This window comes from Borostomias antarcticus (genome assembly GCF_949987555.1).
Source record: "Borostomias antarcticus genome assembly, chromosome: 4".
Lineage (NCBI taxonomy): Eukaryota > Metazoa > Chordata > Actinopteri > Stomiiformes > Stomiidae > Borostomias > Borostomias antarcticus.
Window position 1 is genome coordinate 430,821 of NC_140237.1, and position 19,390 is coordinate 450,210.

At 42.5% G+C, this 19,390-nt stretch overlaps 1 protein-coding gene across 1 annotated transcript; it reads left to right on the forward strand.

Annotated features, from left to right (window-relative positions):
- Positions 1 to 5,739: 5,739 nt before the first annotated feature.
- LOC311308074 (uncharacterized protein) lies at positions 5,740 to 15,706 on the forward strand (the record flags this gene model as incomplete). Its single annotated transcript, XM_084437011.1, has 11 exons — positions 5,740 to 5,764; positions 5,919 to 5,996; positions 6,183 to 6,319; positions 6,815 to 6,937; positions 7,163 to 7,223; positions 7,863 to 8,177; positions 8,308 to 8,447; positions 8,584 to 8,697; positions 8,842 to 8,899; positions 12,096 to 12,173; positions 12,522 to 15,706. 11 exons carry the CDS (start codon positions 5,740 to 5,742, stop codon positions 14,201 to 14,203), a joined length of 2,811 nt encoding a protein of 936 aa, XP_084293137.1. The 3' UTR covers positions 14,204 to 15,706.
- Between the last annotated feature and the right edge of the window lie 3,684 nt (positions 15,707 to 19,390).

A 19,390-nucleotide genomic window follows, 5' to 3' on the forward strand; every position in this document is an offset into this window, starting at 1 on the left:
GAATTGAGATTTCCAACATGAATATGGAAAGAGTTGTGAGGTGCAGGAATGTGTAGGCTATACATAATATATTATCATTCTTAAGTAAATACTTTTGGATTCATCACAAACAAGAATCACAGGCAGTAATGTAGTTCGCATATCACCACAAAATGAAATGATTTCAACAAGTTGAACAGACATGTTTTGAGGGTAACACAGAGTTCGGATAAAGGGGATTTGACTCAGCCCAAAATTAATTTACATGAAGGCCTACAAGAAAAACATGTAAAATTGAAAATTTGATAAAAAGCCCCACACCCACAATAGTAAGAAATGTGTTTTCACGTCAATGTAATGTGATGTCGCAAGTGCTGTCCCATTCCTTTTTATACCAATTCGAGCCCTTGCAGCCTCTCGCACTCAACCACTTTACCAGGTGACGTCAATAAGTCTGTGAGGGCTCAGGGCTTGAGGGTTTAGGGGGGACATTGGGACTGGGCCATTGAGCGTACCTCCATGCCATTGGGCTCTGTGCACCAGCTCCACTACTTCCTGAAAGTCACTTGGCATCTTTATTTCCTGTCCTATATGATTGGCCTAAGTGATTAATCAGGTGTGCGGAAGACCCAGCGCACACCTGATAAATCACTTAATCCAATCATATTGGACAGGAAATAAAGAAGCCAAGTGACTTTCAGGAAGTAGTGAAGCTGGTGCACAGAGCACGTGCAAATTCGACGTTTTATTCGTCACATGCAACATACCAGTAAAATAAAATGAGCAGTGAGACGTTTCTCCGCTGGCTCTAACGTGCACACTAAGCTTAAGCAAGGTGAAAAAAACCAATACAAAATAGCAAAAGAAAACAAGACAGTATATATGGACTTTTAATACAAAATTAAAGCTGCTTCGCAGCGATGAGGCGGGGCCAGGCAATTTCCGACAAGTTTAGGAGCAATAAGCGAGCGAATAGGAGGACATCAAGAAAGTTGACATTCCAATGTTAATTTTGTACATTCGTATCGTATCGTAAAACATTTGTAAAACATTTTGATGCATTGTAAGCTCGATTTTGATAATTCAACAATCTGGTCAATGAGTTTGTGAATTACAGTCTGAACATCCAGTGGAGCAAGTTGTGTGGTGTTAATTGATTGAAAAATGTGGGATGAGATATGTTTATTCATTTTTAAAGGTTTTGTTTGCTTTTCTTCATAATTGAACATTAACTTCAGCAGCTGTGTACTCAGTCAGTTGCCAATCAATCGTTTTAGTCATTGTAATCCTCGGCGGGGGCTGGGTAGGGTTGCCAACAGCGATGTCTCCGGAGCTTGCGTTGGATTGTGGGTAATGTAGTTTTCTCTGTATGTAGTGTTGGTTTCAGAGGACAGAATTAAACATATTTTTAAAAATTCACTTTTTGAGATAAAATTCTGAAATAAATCACACTACATCTTCGATATGTGGTCAATGTTGTAACTTTTTATGAGGATGATCAGACATTGATTTGGCGAGAATTAATAGGAACTGTATACAGAACTGTTTACAGTAAAACCTTTTGATGTGCTGTGGGCTCTATTTTTCATATTTCAAAGATCTGTGAGGATCGTTTGGTAAGGACAGTCTGAAGATACAGTAGATCAATTTTGGTGTCAATTGCACAAAAAATGTGGGAGGAGATAGGTTTGATAGGTTTTACAGTTTATGAAGAAATCAGAGTGATGGACTTCAAAATTCCTGCAAGGTCAAAGCATATGAAAGTTTTGTCTCACTTGGGACTACATTCACGTGGTGGTTTTACAGTGATAGCACCTATGGCTGATTTGTTATGTTTTTTCTTTTTAGTTTTAAACTTTAGACTGTTGCTGTAGCGCCACCTTCAGGCTTATTGACCTACAATGCAGGTTGAGGACTTTGGGTATAGTACTGGAGCTTTGTGCAAATTTGGGTGATTTTTTGTCCACAGGAAGTTAGACTTCAGTGGAAGATGGAGAATAATAATAATAAGTAAAACATTTTGATGCATTGTAAGATCAATTTTGATAATTCAATAATCTGGTCAATGAGTTTGTGAATGACAGTTTGAAGATCCAGTGTAGCAACTTTAGTGTTAATTGATTGAAAAATGTGGGTTACAGGTTTTGTTAGCTTTTTTTTCATAATTGAACATTAACTTCAGCAGCTGTGTACTCAGTCAGTTGCCAATCAATCGATTTAGTCATTGTAATCCTCGGCGGGGGTGGGGTAGGGTTGCCAACAGCGATGTCTCAGATTTGTGGAGCTTGCGTTGGATTGTGGGTAACGTAGTTTTCTCTGTATGAAGTGTTGGTTTCAGAGGACAGAATTAAACATATTTGAAAAAAATCAATTTTTGAGATAAAATTCTGAAAAAAATCATACTACATCTTGGATATGTGGCCAATGTTGTCACTTTTTATGAGGATGATCAGACATTGATTTGGCGAGAATTAATAGGAACTGTATACAAAACTGTTAACAGTGAAACTTTTTGATGTGCTGTGGGCTCAATTTTTCATATTTCAAAAATCTGTGAGGATCCTTTGGTAAGGACAGTCTGTAGATACAGTATATTAATTTTGGTGTCAATTGAACAAAAAATGTGGGAGGAGATATGTTTGATAGGTTTTATAGTTTATGAATAAATCAGAGTGATGGACTTCAAAATTCCTGCAAGGTCAAAGTGTATGAAAGTTTTGTCTCACTTGGGACTACATTCCCGTGGTGGTTTTACAGTGATAGCACCTATGGCTGATTTGTTATGATTTTTTTAAGTTTTAAACTTTAGACTGTTGCTGTAGCGCCACCTTCAGGTTTATTGACCTACAATGCAGGTTGAGGACTTTGGATATAGTACTGGAGCTATGTGCAAATTTTGGTGATTTTTTGTCCATGGGAAGTTAGACTTCAGTGGAAGATGGAGAATAATAATAATAATAATAATAATAATAATAATAATAATATAGGCAAATACAATAGGGTTCCGGCAGCTACGCTGCCTGGCCCCTAATGAAAAATATATAGCCGAAAGGGATGTGATGTGCTGAGAGCAGATTCAATTGTACAGTTTAGTTAAATGCATGAGTAGGCTACTTATGGATCTTGATAGGCCCTATATCTATATTATGTAGGACCATATGATATATTTTAGTTATGGATATTCACGTTTATTTACAGAATGTAATTGTGTCCATTCTGACGACTATGGAATATAAGGTGCTGTTGTGCTGAGTCTTAGTATAGCGACTGAGTTTAGTGCTTATTTATTAATTCACTGCCATTTGCAGTGTTTGTGTAGTGCTTTTATTTATTTTAGGACACTGCGATGCCTTGTAGAATCATGATTGTGAAACGTAATTGGAAATGATACAAATATCCTCGTATTTATGATTATGATTATTATTCAAGCCTAGGATGTCTGTAGAATTGATGTGAACGCAATCACCTCGGATTTCTCATAAATTCAGCCCTTGCGAACGGGCGCACTCCAATCTTGCCTACCTACGACTGCATTTCCGCGTTCTTGAACAAATCCGAGATAAGAAACCATTCAGGAATGCCAGAATTGTCCCGGGAACTTCGTAAGTGGAGTTGAGAAGAAATTTCTTCTTAACTTCTTCTTAACTGCGTTCAGGAATGAGGTCCATTGTCTTTTATGTTAATTGTGATCATGTGGAATCATGTGAACCCTGGCTGAAAGCCAAGTTGCTGCTCATGGATTGTATTTCAGTTCTGCTGTAGTGTATTTCGGATGCATCTTCTTCTTGTGAAACAGAACTTCAAGGAGGCCAAAATCGTCGAATCAATTTATTGAGCATGCCTAACAGGGCCAAAACTAAGGCAATACCACTTTCTTTCACGAGGCGGCCAGCTTATATGTCCTGGCTTCAGGACAAATATCACATGACAAACCAATTTGCATACAAGGATATAAACATGATCACAAACGGTCAACTGATGTTCTGACTGGTCAAGGTGTCAACTGGTCTTTGCATCAGCTGAGCTCTTGCCCCCCTTCCTCGGACACGGGGCTTCCTGGGATCATGTTACAACTGTAGGCTAACTGACTTATTCTTCAGAGGTGTTATCTTTATTGACTCAGGGACAAAGGAATGTTGACTTTAGGACAGAACATATGTTGTCACTAACCTGTTATAATAACACAGTTCTACCTAAAGTGAAGTTTATTCATTATTCTTAATAAATGGATTACTACATGAGAGTAATACAAATGTATTGATGTAATACAGTATAATACAGTATAAAAATATACTACACTGCCTGAGACTTGTCCCTGTATTGACTTTACTCAAATACATTCTTAATTCGACCGTTTTTCCCCTGAAGTTCTTTTTTTATTAAAAGTCTATGCATTACAAATATACTGCACACGAGCTACATGCATGCACACGGGTGCATCTGGATCTACTGACGCGATCACTTTCGAGGTTCGCATGTCCGGGTCTAATTGTTGGATTGTTTTGTTGCTACATTTTTACACGAGGTCCTCGGTTTCACACGACCTCCGATTCAGACCCTCTGACGCCGCGCGTGGATTCCCTTCTGTCTGGGTGGGTGTTATCTGCTATGTGCCCTGTTGAGTGCTGATCAGATCTGCCAGCCACTTTAATCAAAGTTCACACCAGGTAGGTGGTGGTTGTCTGTCAATAACACTGACCTCCTCCCGCCGCCCGGAATGCTTTTCAATCGAACGTTAGACGAGGCTCAGTCTTCAGTTAACCCCAAGATCGGCATGATGTCAAATTAATGTCACCTGGCATAGGACTTACGAGCAAACAAGTGAGTGTGGCTTTCATTTTGCTTAGAATCCAGTGTTGTTCTAGCCAGCTAGATCCGTGGCTAATGTATTTGTGCGTCTTATTCCCTTGTTAGCTAGCCATTAGCCTAGCATTCTCCTTCAAAAGTTTGCTACGAGCGCGCATGTTTGGTATGTGGTCGTGAGGAAGTTGAAATAATGCTGTTTGCTTGCTCGTGTCTGTACCTCCCAGTACCGTCTCTCCTAGGGCAGCTGTGACCGAAGTTACTCCCTGTTCTGTTTTGTCTTCTGTTCAAAACAGGACAACTCTTCTCCGTTAAAAACAACTCCATTTGCATGCATCATAGCCAGGTGTTTCTTGGTATTGCTTGTAATATTGTATGCAAATCTCTGATTGGGACTGTCTCAGACAGAGACGTTGCCATCACTCTGTCTCCGTGAGAAACCATGGTGGTCATCGCAAGTTCTCTTTATTGATTATTAGAGAAGATTGGATTCTTTTCTTCCACATTAGGCTAGTTGCTCCACCTGGCGGCGTGTTCCTTTAACATCCTCGGTCCGTGTCCCACTTTGGCATTCCAGACTGCTATCCCTTGGCTCTACTGAAGGCTTCTAGCTTGACTTGGCTCTAGGCTTTGGTGAGTGCTTGCCAATCAGTAGACTCTTATGTTAGATAGATGGATCCTGAGTGGAAATTCATTAATTGTATCTGTACATTAAATACATAAAACACACACAAGCACGGCAAAAATGTAAGGCACAACAAGGGCATTAAAAAGACATGACCATCATTATTTTTTACAGTAGTAGGCCTCTATAGTAAAAACAATAAAAGCAGAGTCTGAAGTCTCAGTTGTAGTCAGTTCAATTCATTCTTATGTCCACTTAATCAAATCAAGCTGTGTCAGGTCAAGTCATATCACCATTTCCTTGTAGGTTCTTAGTGACTTATGATGTTGAGCATGCCGCCAGAAAGAACCCCGAAAGGTACAGTATGTCAATATCAGGTAGGCTGCCTGTCTTGTAGCTCTGAAATGGTAAATTTACCATTTACATGAATTCCCTCATGGTATGTAATGTTTAGCTTTAGTGCCCATGTGTGTCATTGTGTGTGTATGACTACCGTGTTCTCTGGCTGTAGGTGTGTGTGATCAGAGCCTACTCTTCCACTCTCTGAATGTGTATCTGAACAACAAGAACCGACTGCAGCCCATTATCGGTCAGTAACAACTGAATACGCGCGTGTGCGTGTGTAAGATTGATGGAGCGAGAATGTTTCCAATCTGTTATGCTTTAGTAATATGTTATAGTAATAGGATATGTTGTGGTAATTTGGTGAACATGGTTATTTACGTGTGTGTGTGTGTGTGTGTTTGTGTGACTGCGATGTGCAATGTGCTTGCAGGTTTGAGCTGTGTGATTGAATGTGTGAAAGCAGGTGCCAGGGAGGTGGTGTACCTGTGTGAGGTGTGTAAGTGTCGGCTCAGTAAAAATGATGCCAAGAACCACATCATGGGCAGTCTCCACAGATTCAACTACATCGTAAGTGTGTGTCTGTGAGACAATCATGTTTCTAAACACACTGTGTGCACTCTTAAAATTATGCTTTTCTTTTTTGCAACCATTTAAAATACCGCTTTTTTTGAATACAGTAGACACGCTCTCTTTAATACACAAACATGCACACTCTTTGTAGCAACATTACTCAACATTACCCACAATACATTGATTTAATATAAATGTTATATATTTATAGCACACAATCACTAATTGGCCATTTAGTCAGCCCTAAACAGAGTCGTGAATCGTGTGTGTTACCATTACCATTAGTCGTTAAGAAATCTGTCGCCGTGTGCTTGGGACCTCTGCCGGTACCTGTGCTAAATATGAACGCTGTCAGGCCGACGGTGTCCGAGGAAAATGGAAACGCACTGAGATGCACAAATGAGCAAACCTCTCTGTGTTAGATATATACATTTGTCCTGATCTGTCAGCGGTGTCTCTGTTTCCTGTCTTTGTTGCTTTGTGTTGGAGCAGAGAGTCAGGTACCCGCACTTTGTGTCTGAGTGGAAGACTAATACTGACCTGTCCAAGATGGCCAGACCTCTCATGGAGATGACTCAGATACTGGAGAGGAGAGAGGGCACCGGAAATGTACAGGTGTGTGTGTGTGTGTGTGTGTGTGTGTGTGTGTGTGTGTGTGTGTGTGTGTGTGTGTGTGTGTGTGTGTGTGTGTGTGTGTGTGTGTGTGTGTGTGTGTGTGAGAGAGTATTTGTGTTTGGGAGGGTTAGTCTGTGTGGAATCTGTTTCAATTTGTAAATTGTGTTGTATTTGAAAAGGGACTGTTGTGTGTGTGTGTGTGTGACCTGCCTGTCATCCCGTTAGGTGCTACAGCTGGACAGTGCTACATATGCAGAGAGGATGACAACCAACAGCGAGAGTCATGGTCAGTCGCGTTGCCTCTCCTCACCCTGTCCTTCTCTCTCCATCCTCCTCTTACCCAGGATAACACCCACCTGCACACGCTACCAGTCTACCTCTGCACACGCTACCAGTCTACCTCTGCACACAGCCAGATTCATCAATGAGACATGAGACACAAACAGAATTTGTGAAACTGAATTGATTTGAAAAACAGTATTTTTATAAGGTTTGCAAACAGGGAAACACTGTACAGGCCAGAGTGGTATTCTCTGACAAAGAATAGTTCAACAAAGCATTTATACATTTCCTCACTTGGTATAGGTGGGATCCACCCGGGCTGTAACACAATAAGATCATTCTAAGTATCCACACACAATGGTAGGACGTGCAAACAAACATCCAGACTTGCACAGAACATCAGGAGGGATAAGAAACAACTCAAATTCAAGGTCCTTCTCGTGGAAAACAGGATGGGAGGATAGGGTTAGCAGTCGGCCTAGAGCCAGAATGTCAAGCTGACATTTACAGAGATTGCACAAGTCTGCTTGCATACAAATATCTTTGATTGTGGCACTCCTACAGTAATATGAGAAGAATTCTTCTATAACACACAGGATATTAAGGTTTTTACACATTTCACTGCATGGTTCTCTTCCCCCAGCCCTGACTCTACTGCATGCCATCAGAACTGGACAGAAGCTCAAGAACCAATCAGACAATCCCACTGCTCCGTCCGAGCGTCACGCCACCCAATCGCAGAGAATTGTACTTCCGCCACAGAAGCGATCCGTCAAACCTGAGATCGTGGTCCAATCACAGACGACTGCCGTCCCCTTCGACAGTCATTCCAACGTAAGGCAGGATTCCTTTCAGAGGGTCTCTGCCCAATCAGAGATGGACTCACCGAACGCCATTGTACAATCAGAGATCAGTGAAGAGGATCTCCATGGTTACACAGGGGACGAGCCATTGATTGGTGAGTGTTGAATTGTACAGAATGGTGTCCTAACAGCCGAGCACAATGGAAAATGTGTGTGTGTGTGTGTGCGTGTGCATGCGTGCGTGCGTGTGTATGTGCGCGTGTGCGTGCTCATGCTCGGTATCAGGTCTGACATGTGTGGTGGAGTGCAGAAGCGAGATGGAAGGCCCTCCTTACTGTTTCCTGTGTCGGTGCTGTGATACGAAGGCCACCAATGATGACATCCTAGATCACCTGACTAACCCCTACCACCGCTTCAACTACATGGTCGGTTCAGTCTACTTCTTCCTTGTTACTCGCCACTACCAGTAAACATTACCCAGTACCACTGTGCCGTAGATGCTGGGAGAAGTGCATGTGTTGTTTCACGCGTTGTGTGTCTGTGTGTTGCGGGCGCCTGTAGATGAAATATCACGCTGAGTGTTTGGAGGGAATGAAGGCAGGGCCAGATATCAGTCAACATCTGCAATCAGCTGCCAGGGAACTGGAGAGAGAGGAAGGGAGGGGACAAGTACAGGTAACACACACACACACACACTCCTGTAAGTTCTCGTGTGGAGACGGGGACAGTCAGAGGCTCAGCTCCTCCCATTCTCCACCCCACCCTCCCGCTGTCATCTGCTCATGTCATGTTCAGATCATGTTACGTTTCCTACTGTAGGTGATGAGATTATCATCCTCCCTGTGCAGCCAAATGGTTGTGAACAGTTACCAGTGGTGTAAGTACATCACCTGCTCTCTCCATCTCTCTCTCACACCAGTGGTGTAAGTACATCACCTGCTCTCTCCATCTCTCTCTCCTCTCTCTCTCTCTCTCCATCTCTTGCCTCTCTTTCACACCAGTGGTGTAAGTACAACATCACCTGCTCTCACCATCTCTCTCAGTCTCTCTCTCCATCTCTCTCTCCATCTCTCTCCTCTCTCTCACACCAGTGGTGTAAGTACATCACCTGCTCTCTCCATCGCTCTCTCCATCTCTCTCTCTCCTCTCTCTGATGTAAATGGTATGTATGATTTGAGTTTTTATGGTATCTGCAGGTCCTTAAAAAGTCTTAAGTCAAATGAATTTAACTAAATAAAAGGCCTTAAGTCTTAAATTGTCTTAGTCTTAATAAATTAATTACAGAGCACTACTCTGTGTTGTATAGAGGGGCTGTTAAAGAATTGGTGAATGGATGTAGATTTGTGATGTTCTTGATGTGAAGGGGTGTTTCGCGTTCTCAAAACAAACCGATCTGGTTCTACAGAAAACCAGGCCTTCATGCTCAACACGCCTCAGAGCTGCAGTATCACACATGACATCATTATTACCGGCTAAACTCGTTCTTCCATGCATTTGTCAAATTGTTGAATGTTTCATTTGCAATGTGCAATAACAACATTACAAGCAAAAGAAAGGTAAAGATATTGACATTTTTTCATGATAATCCGACAATGAGATAGCATAAGAGATTGCTGGTAGGTGAGGTGAGAGAGTGATGAAAACATCCAGATTTACAGAACAGGACACAATGATAATCATCAGTCATTTTCTTTTATATAAGGCTCGCACAGCCTAATGTAAGAGAATCACAGTTTCAATAGTCAGTGCACTGTAGCTCTCACCATCTACTGTAATCCACCAATAGCCACTGGCGCTGTAGACTACCTAGCTAAAGGTCACAAAGTGTTTTTAACAGCGACACTCAATGCACACAGTGCGAGGGACAGCAGGGAGTCCTGGTCACTCAGAGCATCCAGGCATTCTTATTAGGGCTGGGTAAAAAAAAAAAAAAATATTAATCGATTCTGAATCAAATGATTCAGAATCGATTAATGAATCCCAAAATCGATCTTTTATTGAATGAATGAATGAATGAATAAATGAAGGAATGAATAGTTTAATTCATTCACTCATTCATTTTTGGAAATCACTATCGATACCCAGCCCTAGTGTTGATGTGTTGCATAACTTGGCAGTCATGTAATTAAGGTTACAGCTATAAAAAACAGGTTTTAGTAACTAACCGAATTGAATCGTGATAATCGATTCTGAACCTTGTGAATCGGAATCGAATCGATTCTTGAAATTCGAATCGATACCCAGCCCTAATTCTTATACAGGTGGCATTGTATAGTGACCTTAGTAAGCCAGGTCAGAACAACCATCAACACACAGATAAAGACTTTGTTATTTATTCCTCTTTACAGCTGGCCTCGCCAGTAGCTCATAGCAGTACGGTTCTTACTCTACACACAGACTTCCGGCAGCAAAATAGCACACACGCATCATCAGTTTCAGAATGTATATCGTCATAATAAAGACTTTGTTATTCATAACTAAGCTCGTAGCAGGATGAAGGCCTTGGATACAAGGCCTCTACAGTAGTCAAATCAAATGGTTAACCCAAAACAATCATCTTTGTCTATGCACAGTGACTTTCCATTCAGTTGAGATGACACAGACGGTGCACATTTTGTATTGATCAACTATGACACAGAGGAGTCTTACTGATGATGGGCTCTAAGGCCTATATTTGCCATCACACTTGACTTATTAATATTTGACTTACATCTGCTCTAGTGCTATTGATGTAGCTTTAATACTTTTAATAGGAAGTCAGACAGGGAGCTCAGAGTTCACCAAACAGGGTGTTTTGCCAGAAACCAGAGACTGTCTGTACACCAAGGACATTATTCTGGCCTAAACAGCGAGTACTTCACTAGATGTCAACCACCAATAAATCTTTATTCCACTGGTCCAACTGGAAACCACAACACTATCTTTATCAATCGTATTATAATGCATACTGTAGAACTATTACCTTTCATATCTGGAAAAAAAAACGTTTTCTCTGCCCTCTACAGTACAGTATATGACCTGCTAGAGGGGCCATGAATCTTATTAGAATGAGGAATGTCATGGGAGATCTATGGACACCCACCACGCGTTATCAGTCACGTCTGCAGACTGAGATTAATCAACGAGCACAAACAGAATTGCTTTTATATGATTTTTGCAAATGAGGAGACCAGCTCAATACAGGGTCACAAAGTTGTCCTTTTTTAAACACCATGGTTGACAACTCCCCCCAGGACTCTGTAGCCGTATCGGGTGAACGCTCAGCCTAGGGTGATACTAGAGTTCATATCACAACCTGGTTAGAATGGTCTGACCACACAGATGGATTGTCTGCTCAAAGTTTAGCAAGCTCAAACAGAGCTCAAACAAGCTCCCTCATTGCACAGTCGGTATTTCATACTGACCCAGGAAGTACATGTTAACTCTTTAACAGCATATATCATAATACAATCATGATTACACAATAAAGAGAATGGTTTTACACATTTAATGGAAAAATCCATCACAGGAATTGATGGATCAAAGGACTGATAACAGTCGTTTTGTTCCCCAAAATATATAATGATTAAATCAGTTTCAAATATAAATCTGATCCAAGTGTCATAATCTGCCGATTTTACTTATTAAAAATATGTTCTTGGGCATTTGGTCTCACCGTCCATATATTTTTTGTAAATATGGCCTTAAATTGCATTGTGGCATTAAAAAGGTCTTAAAAAGTCTTAAATTGACCTTGCTGAAACCTGCAGATATTCTGGTATGGCTGTGTGCTTTTCTCTCTCATTGCCTGTGCTGGAAGTTTGAACCTGTGTGTGACTGTATGTAAAGTATCAACAATGGCTGGATATTAAAATACTGCATCTGTAACCCGCTTTTCTCTCTTTAAATGGTGTACGTCTCTCTCTCTCTCCCCCAACTCCTTCATCTACTGGAGGATTGTCTTTAACTCCTCTCTCCTGAACCTGGTTCCATCGCCTTTTTTATGTACTGTCGTTCTATATTTCTTGTTCTCTCCCTTCCTTGTCACTCCGTTGTTGTGTGTGTGTATGTCTTTCTCTCCCTCTCTCTCTCAGGTGTGGACATGTTGAAGTTTGGTTTCAGTGAGGTGGCAAGATCAGGAACAGTGAAACAGAATAGGGAAGATATACCAGGTAAGTGGACCTTATAGTAACCCAAAATCAGCAGTAACGTGACCCCTCCAGCAGTAAGTGACCCCTCCAAATCCTCCTTGTGGTTGTGTTGGGTTTAACACGTGAAGGGCAAGACATGCAGTACATTTACAGACCTCCCGATGTACCTTCTTTTTATCTCTCTCTCTCTCTCTCTTCTATCTCTCTGTTCTCTTCTCTCTCTCATCCCCCTAACTCTGTACATCCCCTTCCTTCTCTCCAACCCTCTAATTCTCTTCTCTCTACACCCCTCCCTCCTTCTCTCTCTCCATCCCTCTAACTCGCTCTTGACATCCCTCTCTCCTTCTCTCTCTTTCACCCCTTTCTCAGTCTCAGAAACGGGCCATGATGCAACAAAGGTCAAAGATCAAGGAGTGTCACTAAAGCGGCATGCGTCGATGCCACAGCAGCATGACCCCGCCAGCTCCAGGCCAGCTACTGAGGTCAGGAGAAAGAAGAAAAGGCCAGTGGAGGTGCAATGCTGTGAGCCGGTGTTCAAGGTAAGCCTGTCTCTAACGGACGGCCCCCTTCTGCTGGAGAGGACATCCTTCAGCCAGGACCCCTCCCTTGAGCACCCTCCCACGCCTGACTTCCCGCCGAGCCCCTCCGGCCAACCCCAGTCCATCAGCTCAGAGGTGGATTGTGGTCCAACGCCACCCCCTAGTGGCGGACTCCCATTCCTTCAAACTGCAGACCAGGACACGCTCACTGACCACCGGCAGCCGGGAGAGCAGGACGGCGCCACTGACGGTCGTTATTTCGGCAACGGTGAAAGCACCACTAGCAGCGGCGGACTAGCCAATGTCAGTGTGACCTTGAACATTGACAGGCCGCAGCTTTTCCCTGACAGCTACTCTGCCGGTGAGGACGAGGGGCCCACCAATCCACCGCTGGCTACAAGAGAGGGGCCAACTGAACATCCGTACCATTCCGGAGAAAGGCTAGCCAGTAATCGGTACCCTTCAAGAGAATGGCTAACTGACAACCGCTACCCTTCAAGAGAATGGCTAACTGACAACCGCTACCCTTCAAGAGAATGGCCGATTGACAGTGAGTGCCGTTCAGGAGAAAGGATTACCGACGGCTTCCACCGTGAGGAAGAAAAGGCAGGCGATCGTCAATATCACTCAGGAGAAGGACAAACTGACCGTCTGTACCATGCAGACGAAAGCACAACTGCCCGTAGGTACACTGAGGAAGAAGAGCTGTACAGATCAGAGATCCAGAGGGGTGTTGGGTTGAGGGTTGAGGTGATGAAGGCGGAGGTAGAGGAGAACAACAGGGAGTCCTACTCTCCACAGCAACAGTACTACACGAATCAGCCTCCGTTGCAGTACCATACACGGCACCGGGACTACGGGGATGCCGCGGTCCTTCAGAGGCGTGACATGGACTTTCATACGGGTGACCCGGCCCTTTACGACGGCCACATGGGTGTTTACAGGGCCAATGCCAGCGTTAATATGGGTGGCGTAGCTGCAGAGCCTCGGCTGCAGTTCTACGAGATGAGGTACAGGGCACAGTGGGAACCCACACAGCCCTCCCCTGACCACTTCCGCTCCGGGTCACATGGGTACGAGGCGCCGCCCAATACCTACCCACCCCAACCTCAGGCCCACAGGATGACCTCTGACCCCTACTATGCTGTTTCGGATGGGTTTGGAACCAGCCCTGACCTGAACCCTGAACCCCGGGGGCACCCTTCTTACCAGCTATACATCCGAGCACAGACCCAGGGGTTCGGAGCCCTCCCTGGCCCGCCTGTGTTCAGGACGCTGCCAGATCTCGGCCGCCACCCAGAGGTTATGTCAGGGGGATTTGTGAGGCCCCCCTCTCAGCCCTACTTTCCTGACCCAGAGGTAGGGTACGTAGACCCCCACTTTAACCCCACCCCTGACCATCCGGGCGCCCTCTACCATGGGCACACTTCAGCGTCCAGCCCATGGGCTTCTCCAGGCCTGCCTGGGACTAACCACCCAACTGGTCCACAGGTCATTCTAATGCTGCTGTGACTAAAGACTATTTCTTTTTTTAAATGTTTGTTTGAGACACTGGATTCTGCTGGGGCGTTTTGGCGCTCTGTTTGGCCAAAAGCTGAGGTAATCCTCCACACCCACAGACCTGATCTGAGTATTTTCAGTTCTACCTGCAAGGCAATGGATTTCCAAATTCTGTTTTTCCTCTGTTTATCTGTATTTAAGCAGTAGCTGCAGTGTTAACTACAGCAGCCCCACAGTAGGGAGGAGGTGTTTGAGGTTTGAATGTGCTGATATAGATTAGTTAGTCTTTATTTAGTGGGTTTTTGCAGAGGTTTTCAGACTTAAGCAGTGAACCTACTTTAGTTTCAACTGTAGACCTCAGACCACAGGTTCAACACGCCTGTTACTTGTTAAAACTCAGCAAAAGGGACTTTTTGTCACATTGGCATCTGATTGGACAGGTGTTCATCAAGAGATAATGTGCTCTATCTGTGGATTAATGTGCTCTATCTGTGGATGAACATCAGTGATAATGTGGCACTCTGAATGAACACCTGACCTTTACAGTATTGATTGTTGTACTGCTGTACTTTTCTCTTCTGAAGTATAAGTGGCAGTGTTTGTCGGCTACATTACTGTATTATTATTTTGTATTTTATTTTTTACATTTTGATCATGGGACAAAGCCCATGTTGAGCCATCTACTGTTCAGTGGCAGATTGTTGTTGATAGTAAGCCACCATTCTATCTTTTGTATGCAATGTGAATGCAGTATTTCATTTGTAAAAAAGGTTATTCACTGTTTTATCTGAGGTGAGGAGTCCTGTGTTTGTAGATACAGACTTCTTGGTTTGGGAGGGTATACAAGTATTTTGAATCAATAGGGTTTAACTGCTATAATATATCTCATGATTTTTAATTATTTGACAACAGTCTCCAGAAATGAACACGAAAAGCTATTTTTCCCCATTTGTCATGCTGTGTACAGAAAGTGAGAATAACCTGGGTATATAATATAGTTTTGTATTTCTACCCAGACATGTGAAGTCTTCATATAAAGTCAGTGTTATGTTGTTGTTTTTTCAGAATTGGTTGCATACTACTTAAATTCAAGTGCGTTTGATTAACTATATTGTGTTAATTATCTGAAGATCCTGAGACAAACTGTCCAGTTGTTTTCGTTCAAACCTGGTTCTCAGAGTCCCTTTCTATAAAAGGTTTCCTGGCCTTTAATTATGCCAAATTCATGACTAAAATAATACACAATGTAAGAACAATTTAGAACATTTCTTCATTCAAGGCTTAATTTGTTTTGTACCCAGTAACTATAGCCAGATAATGCAATGTCCACCACATTGCTCTGAACTCATGGGTTAGACTCATCAGTATTACCATTCATCCAGCACCCACAGGGTCCTCTTAAAGGAAAATGCTCGTTTTTGACAACCTGGACCTTATTTACGACATATTATAAGAAGTTTGACTCACCAAGATCACTTTTGTGTTGTTCGGAGGCCTGTAGAAGAAATTTAAAATCCAGCGCGAGCCAGTATATCCATGTAATGGCGGCGCACGGGGCATAGGGAATGCAGTTTCTCAAAATCCATTTTCGGCCGCTAAACGGTTGTTTTCATCAATCACATTGCATGAATCGACAGTTGATATTCCTCTACGCGAGCCATTCTTTCGGTTTTCAAATACGTGGTCTGTAGCCTCTGTAATATGATCTTTACACTGGCTATGCTCCCTCACATTCTCTGCGCTACGATCGGATTGTTGCTGACGAATGACGACGACAATATTCTCGGCACCAACTACGATCGTAGCGCAGAGAATGTGAGCCGGAGAATAGCAGGCTGCGCGCTGGCCTGTGCGCATGCGTGCTGGAGCAAGTGGGGGAGAGGCTTGTAAAGATCATATTACAGAGGCTACAGACCACGTATTTGAAAACCGAAAGAATGGCTCGCGTAGAGGAATATCAACTGTCGATTCATGCAATGTGATTGATGAAAACAACCGTTTAGCGGCCGAAAATGGATTTTGAGAAACTGCATTCCCTATGCCCCGTGCGCCGCCATTACATGGATATACTGGCTCGCGCTGGATTTTAAATTTCTTCTACAGGCCTCCGAACAACACAAAAGTGATCTGGGTGAGTCAAACTTCTTATAATATGTCGTAAATAAGGTCCAGGTTGTCAAAAACGAGCATTTTCCTTTAAGGCCAGGTTTGGGTGATGGTGTTGCTTCTTTCTGGACAAAAAGCAAACTAGTAAAACAGGACTTGACTCACTGTACATTATTTGTTTGTACTGAGATTCAATCAAAGGAGTTGGTACTGTATCTTGAGTGTTATGCCTTTGACCAAATAAAAGAAGCCAGTAGCACTTGGTGTAGTGTCTTTTTGATTAAAAATTCTAATAGTAGCTCTGTGTCTCTATATTCTGCTTTAAGTATGCTTAAAGTGCACCTTCTTTCATTGATTTTAAAAGGAAAGAACTGGGGTGAGTGTCAGTGACAGGATCAGTGAAAACATCTGTAGACTACCCATCCTGTGTGTTTAAGGTCAAATGACTGACAACTCACCCATGTCAACGAAGACTGTAACCTGACAACTGAGTTGGTGCTCCGCCCCTCTTCTTGTGGTGCTTTAAATGGCAACAAAATAGTTTTATACAAACCGTAAACTACTGTTAAGAGAAATGCAACAGAAAATCCCTCTAGAAGAGTTAAGGTTTATCAGACTGACGATTGTCCTTATGACTAAGTGAACGAATATTACTGGAACCTTCACGGGGTCTTACCATAAGGCTGCTCACCGATGACCTAATTTTCTCATCCACAAGATCACTGACAAGTAAAAGAAGGGTCTCAATTATTATGATCTCAGTCAATAACTAGTATGAGATCATTGGATATTAGGACCATGGAGGCCAGGTTGACATATAACCAAATACTGCCAGAGTCATGAGCCATGCGTAGAAATATCTCTCAAAAAGGCCATAACATTTCCATAGAATTTACATTTACATGTCATTACGTCCATGACTCACTCTCACTTTCTCCTCCATATGAATACCATGTTATGATAAGGGGTCTATAGGTCACCTGATGGCCTGTCCAGTTCTTTGACACCAATACAGGTTTGGGAAATGGAAGGCTCCATAGACTAAAGGATAATCCAATACCAAGCCTCACCATACACCTTGAGCTCCCTCTCAAGCAGGGCTTAAAAACGAAATTATTTTTCAATCGGTTCGCTCCGAGCAGAACCAGAATATTTAACGTTTCCGTTCTCGTGTTCCGCCACCAACACAGCGTTCCTGAACCGGTTAAGAACGAAAAATAACGTTCCGTTCACCGTTCCGGGGGTGTTAGCCTATTAAGACTCAGGCCTACAGTATTTCTTGTACAAATATTTTCTTGTACTGTTGTTGCAAGCTATTTTATTCTGCGCCTGTAGGCCTATTGTTTGTTTTTATTTCGTTTTGTAATGTTTTATGTTATTTATAAATAATTAGTCACCTCATTCATTCATCTGCACAATCCCTATTGTTTATGCTGCGTTCCTTTTGTATGGGAGCTCCGGATTTGGCGCCTATACGTAGCCTATCGTCTGACATCCGCGGTCTTTAATATTATAGTAATTTAACTTATGCTATTCAATGATCAGGGTTGCACGGCACATTGTCACTAAAGTGTGCTCATATTAATTAATGTAGCCTAATCATTTGGTTTGTGAAAGTCAAGACGTGACAGAAATCTGTGCAACAATAGGCTATGACTAGATTCCAAGAGGCGCGCTCGCTTTCAAAGCCTAATTGCCGAGTTGAACTCTGAAGGAGGCAGACCATTAAATTCGCAAAACATAGGTTTATGCATACTAGTATAGATCCAAGCAACTGTACTCTGTGTCTTAAATAGCCAAACCACACTTGGAGCGAGATGCGCAAAGAGTGAAAATTGGCTTCCGCTGAATGTTGGTTATAAAGATAGAGGAACTTTATTGCAGACACGCAGGTCCATATAAAACATTATATTTGCACAGTAGGCAGGTCCATATAAAACATTATATTTGCACAGTAGGCTACTATTTCTTTCACTTTATTATTTGCATCATTCTTTGTGGACCAATGTTGGAATAAATTTGCCTTCGAACGTTATTGCCCTCTCTGACATCCGCGGTCTTTATGTGAAATCTAGTTTTAGCCTACTGAAACATTACAGGCTATAGGCTATCCTACTCTTCTTCAATTAAACAAAATAAATCACATTGATATCTTTGCTAAGTAATAAGCTGTAAGGACAGGCTGAACTACTGTTTTGCACTGGAAAACAAAGGAGAGTGTGACAGCCCTGCGCAACGCGTGCAAATTGGCTGCCGCTGAGTAGTTGGGAAACATCAAGAATAGTCATGCATCTTAGCTCGCAGAGTTTGAGAAACATCCTCAATTTTTCTAAATAGCACTTGTTGTAGAAACTTGGGAATCCTTTTTTTAGACTAGTCATATAATCGGTTACAAAACCACCGTCTAGTCATCAGTGAAAATAGTCGCTGCGCACATCCCTAGTCGGAACTAGGCTATGCATGTTGTGTGTTGTTGTAATAGGCTATCTAAATCTCTTCATTTCGTTAAGCAAGCATTTAAGATCCTTACTGTGAAATAACAGATTTAGGGGCCTAGGCTACATTACAAAAACAGGACAAGATGTAGGCTACAAATTTAATTAATTTAATTTAGCCTATTCGGCCATAAAAGGCTCAGCTTTCTTCTTTTTTACAATTATTTTTAAGTTATAAACTTAACACAACAAAATCGGGACAACTATAACTGCGGGAGACTTTTTGGGTCCCGTTTGAAATGTGCAATGAATGACTATACACATATGACGTTTGTCAATTTAAAACATGTTTTACTCGTCTCTGTTAACAGCCCTACAGAACTGCCTTTGGCATTGCTGCAGCTCCCAACACGGCCAGACTTATAGTGATTTCTCCTCTTTTAATACGTTTCCCTTGACAAACTACAGCGACTTTCTGGACTTGCAAGGCTGGACCATCTTTCTTGACTTGCAAGGCTGGACCATCTTTCTGGACTTGCAAGGCTGGACCATTTCTCTCGAGAATTCCCTACATTCCTCCCCCAATCAAAATGTGTGTTGTTCGTTGTTATGGCAACTGTAGTGTCTACGAAACGTGAGTGAACAGGGTGCAGTTGCA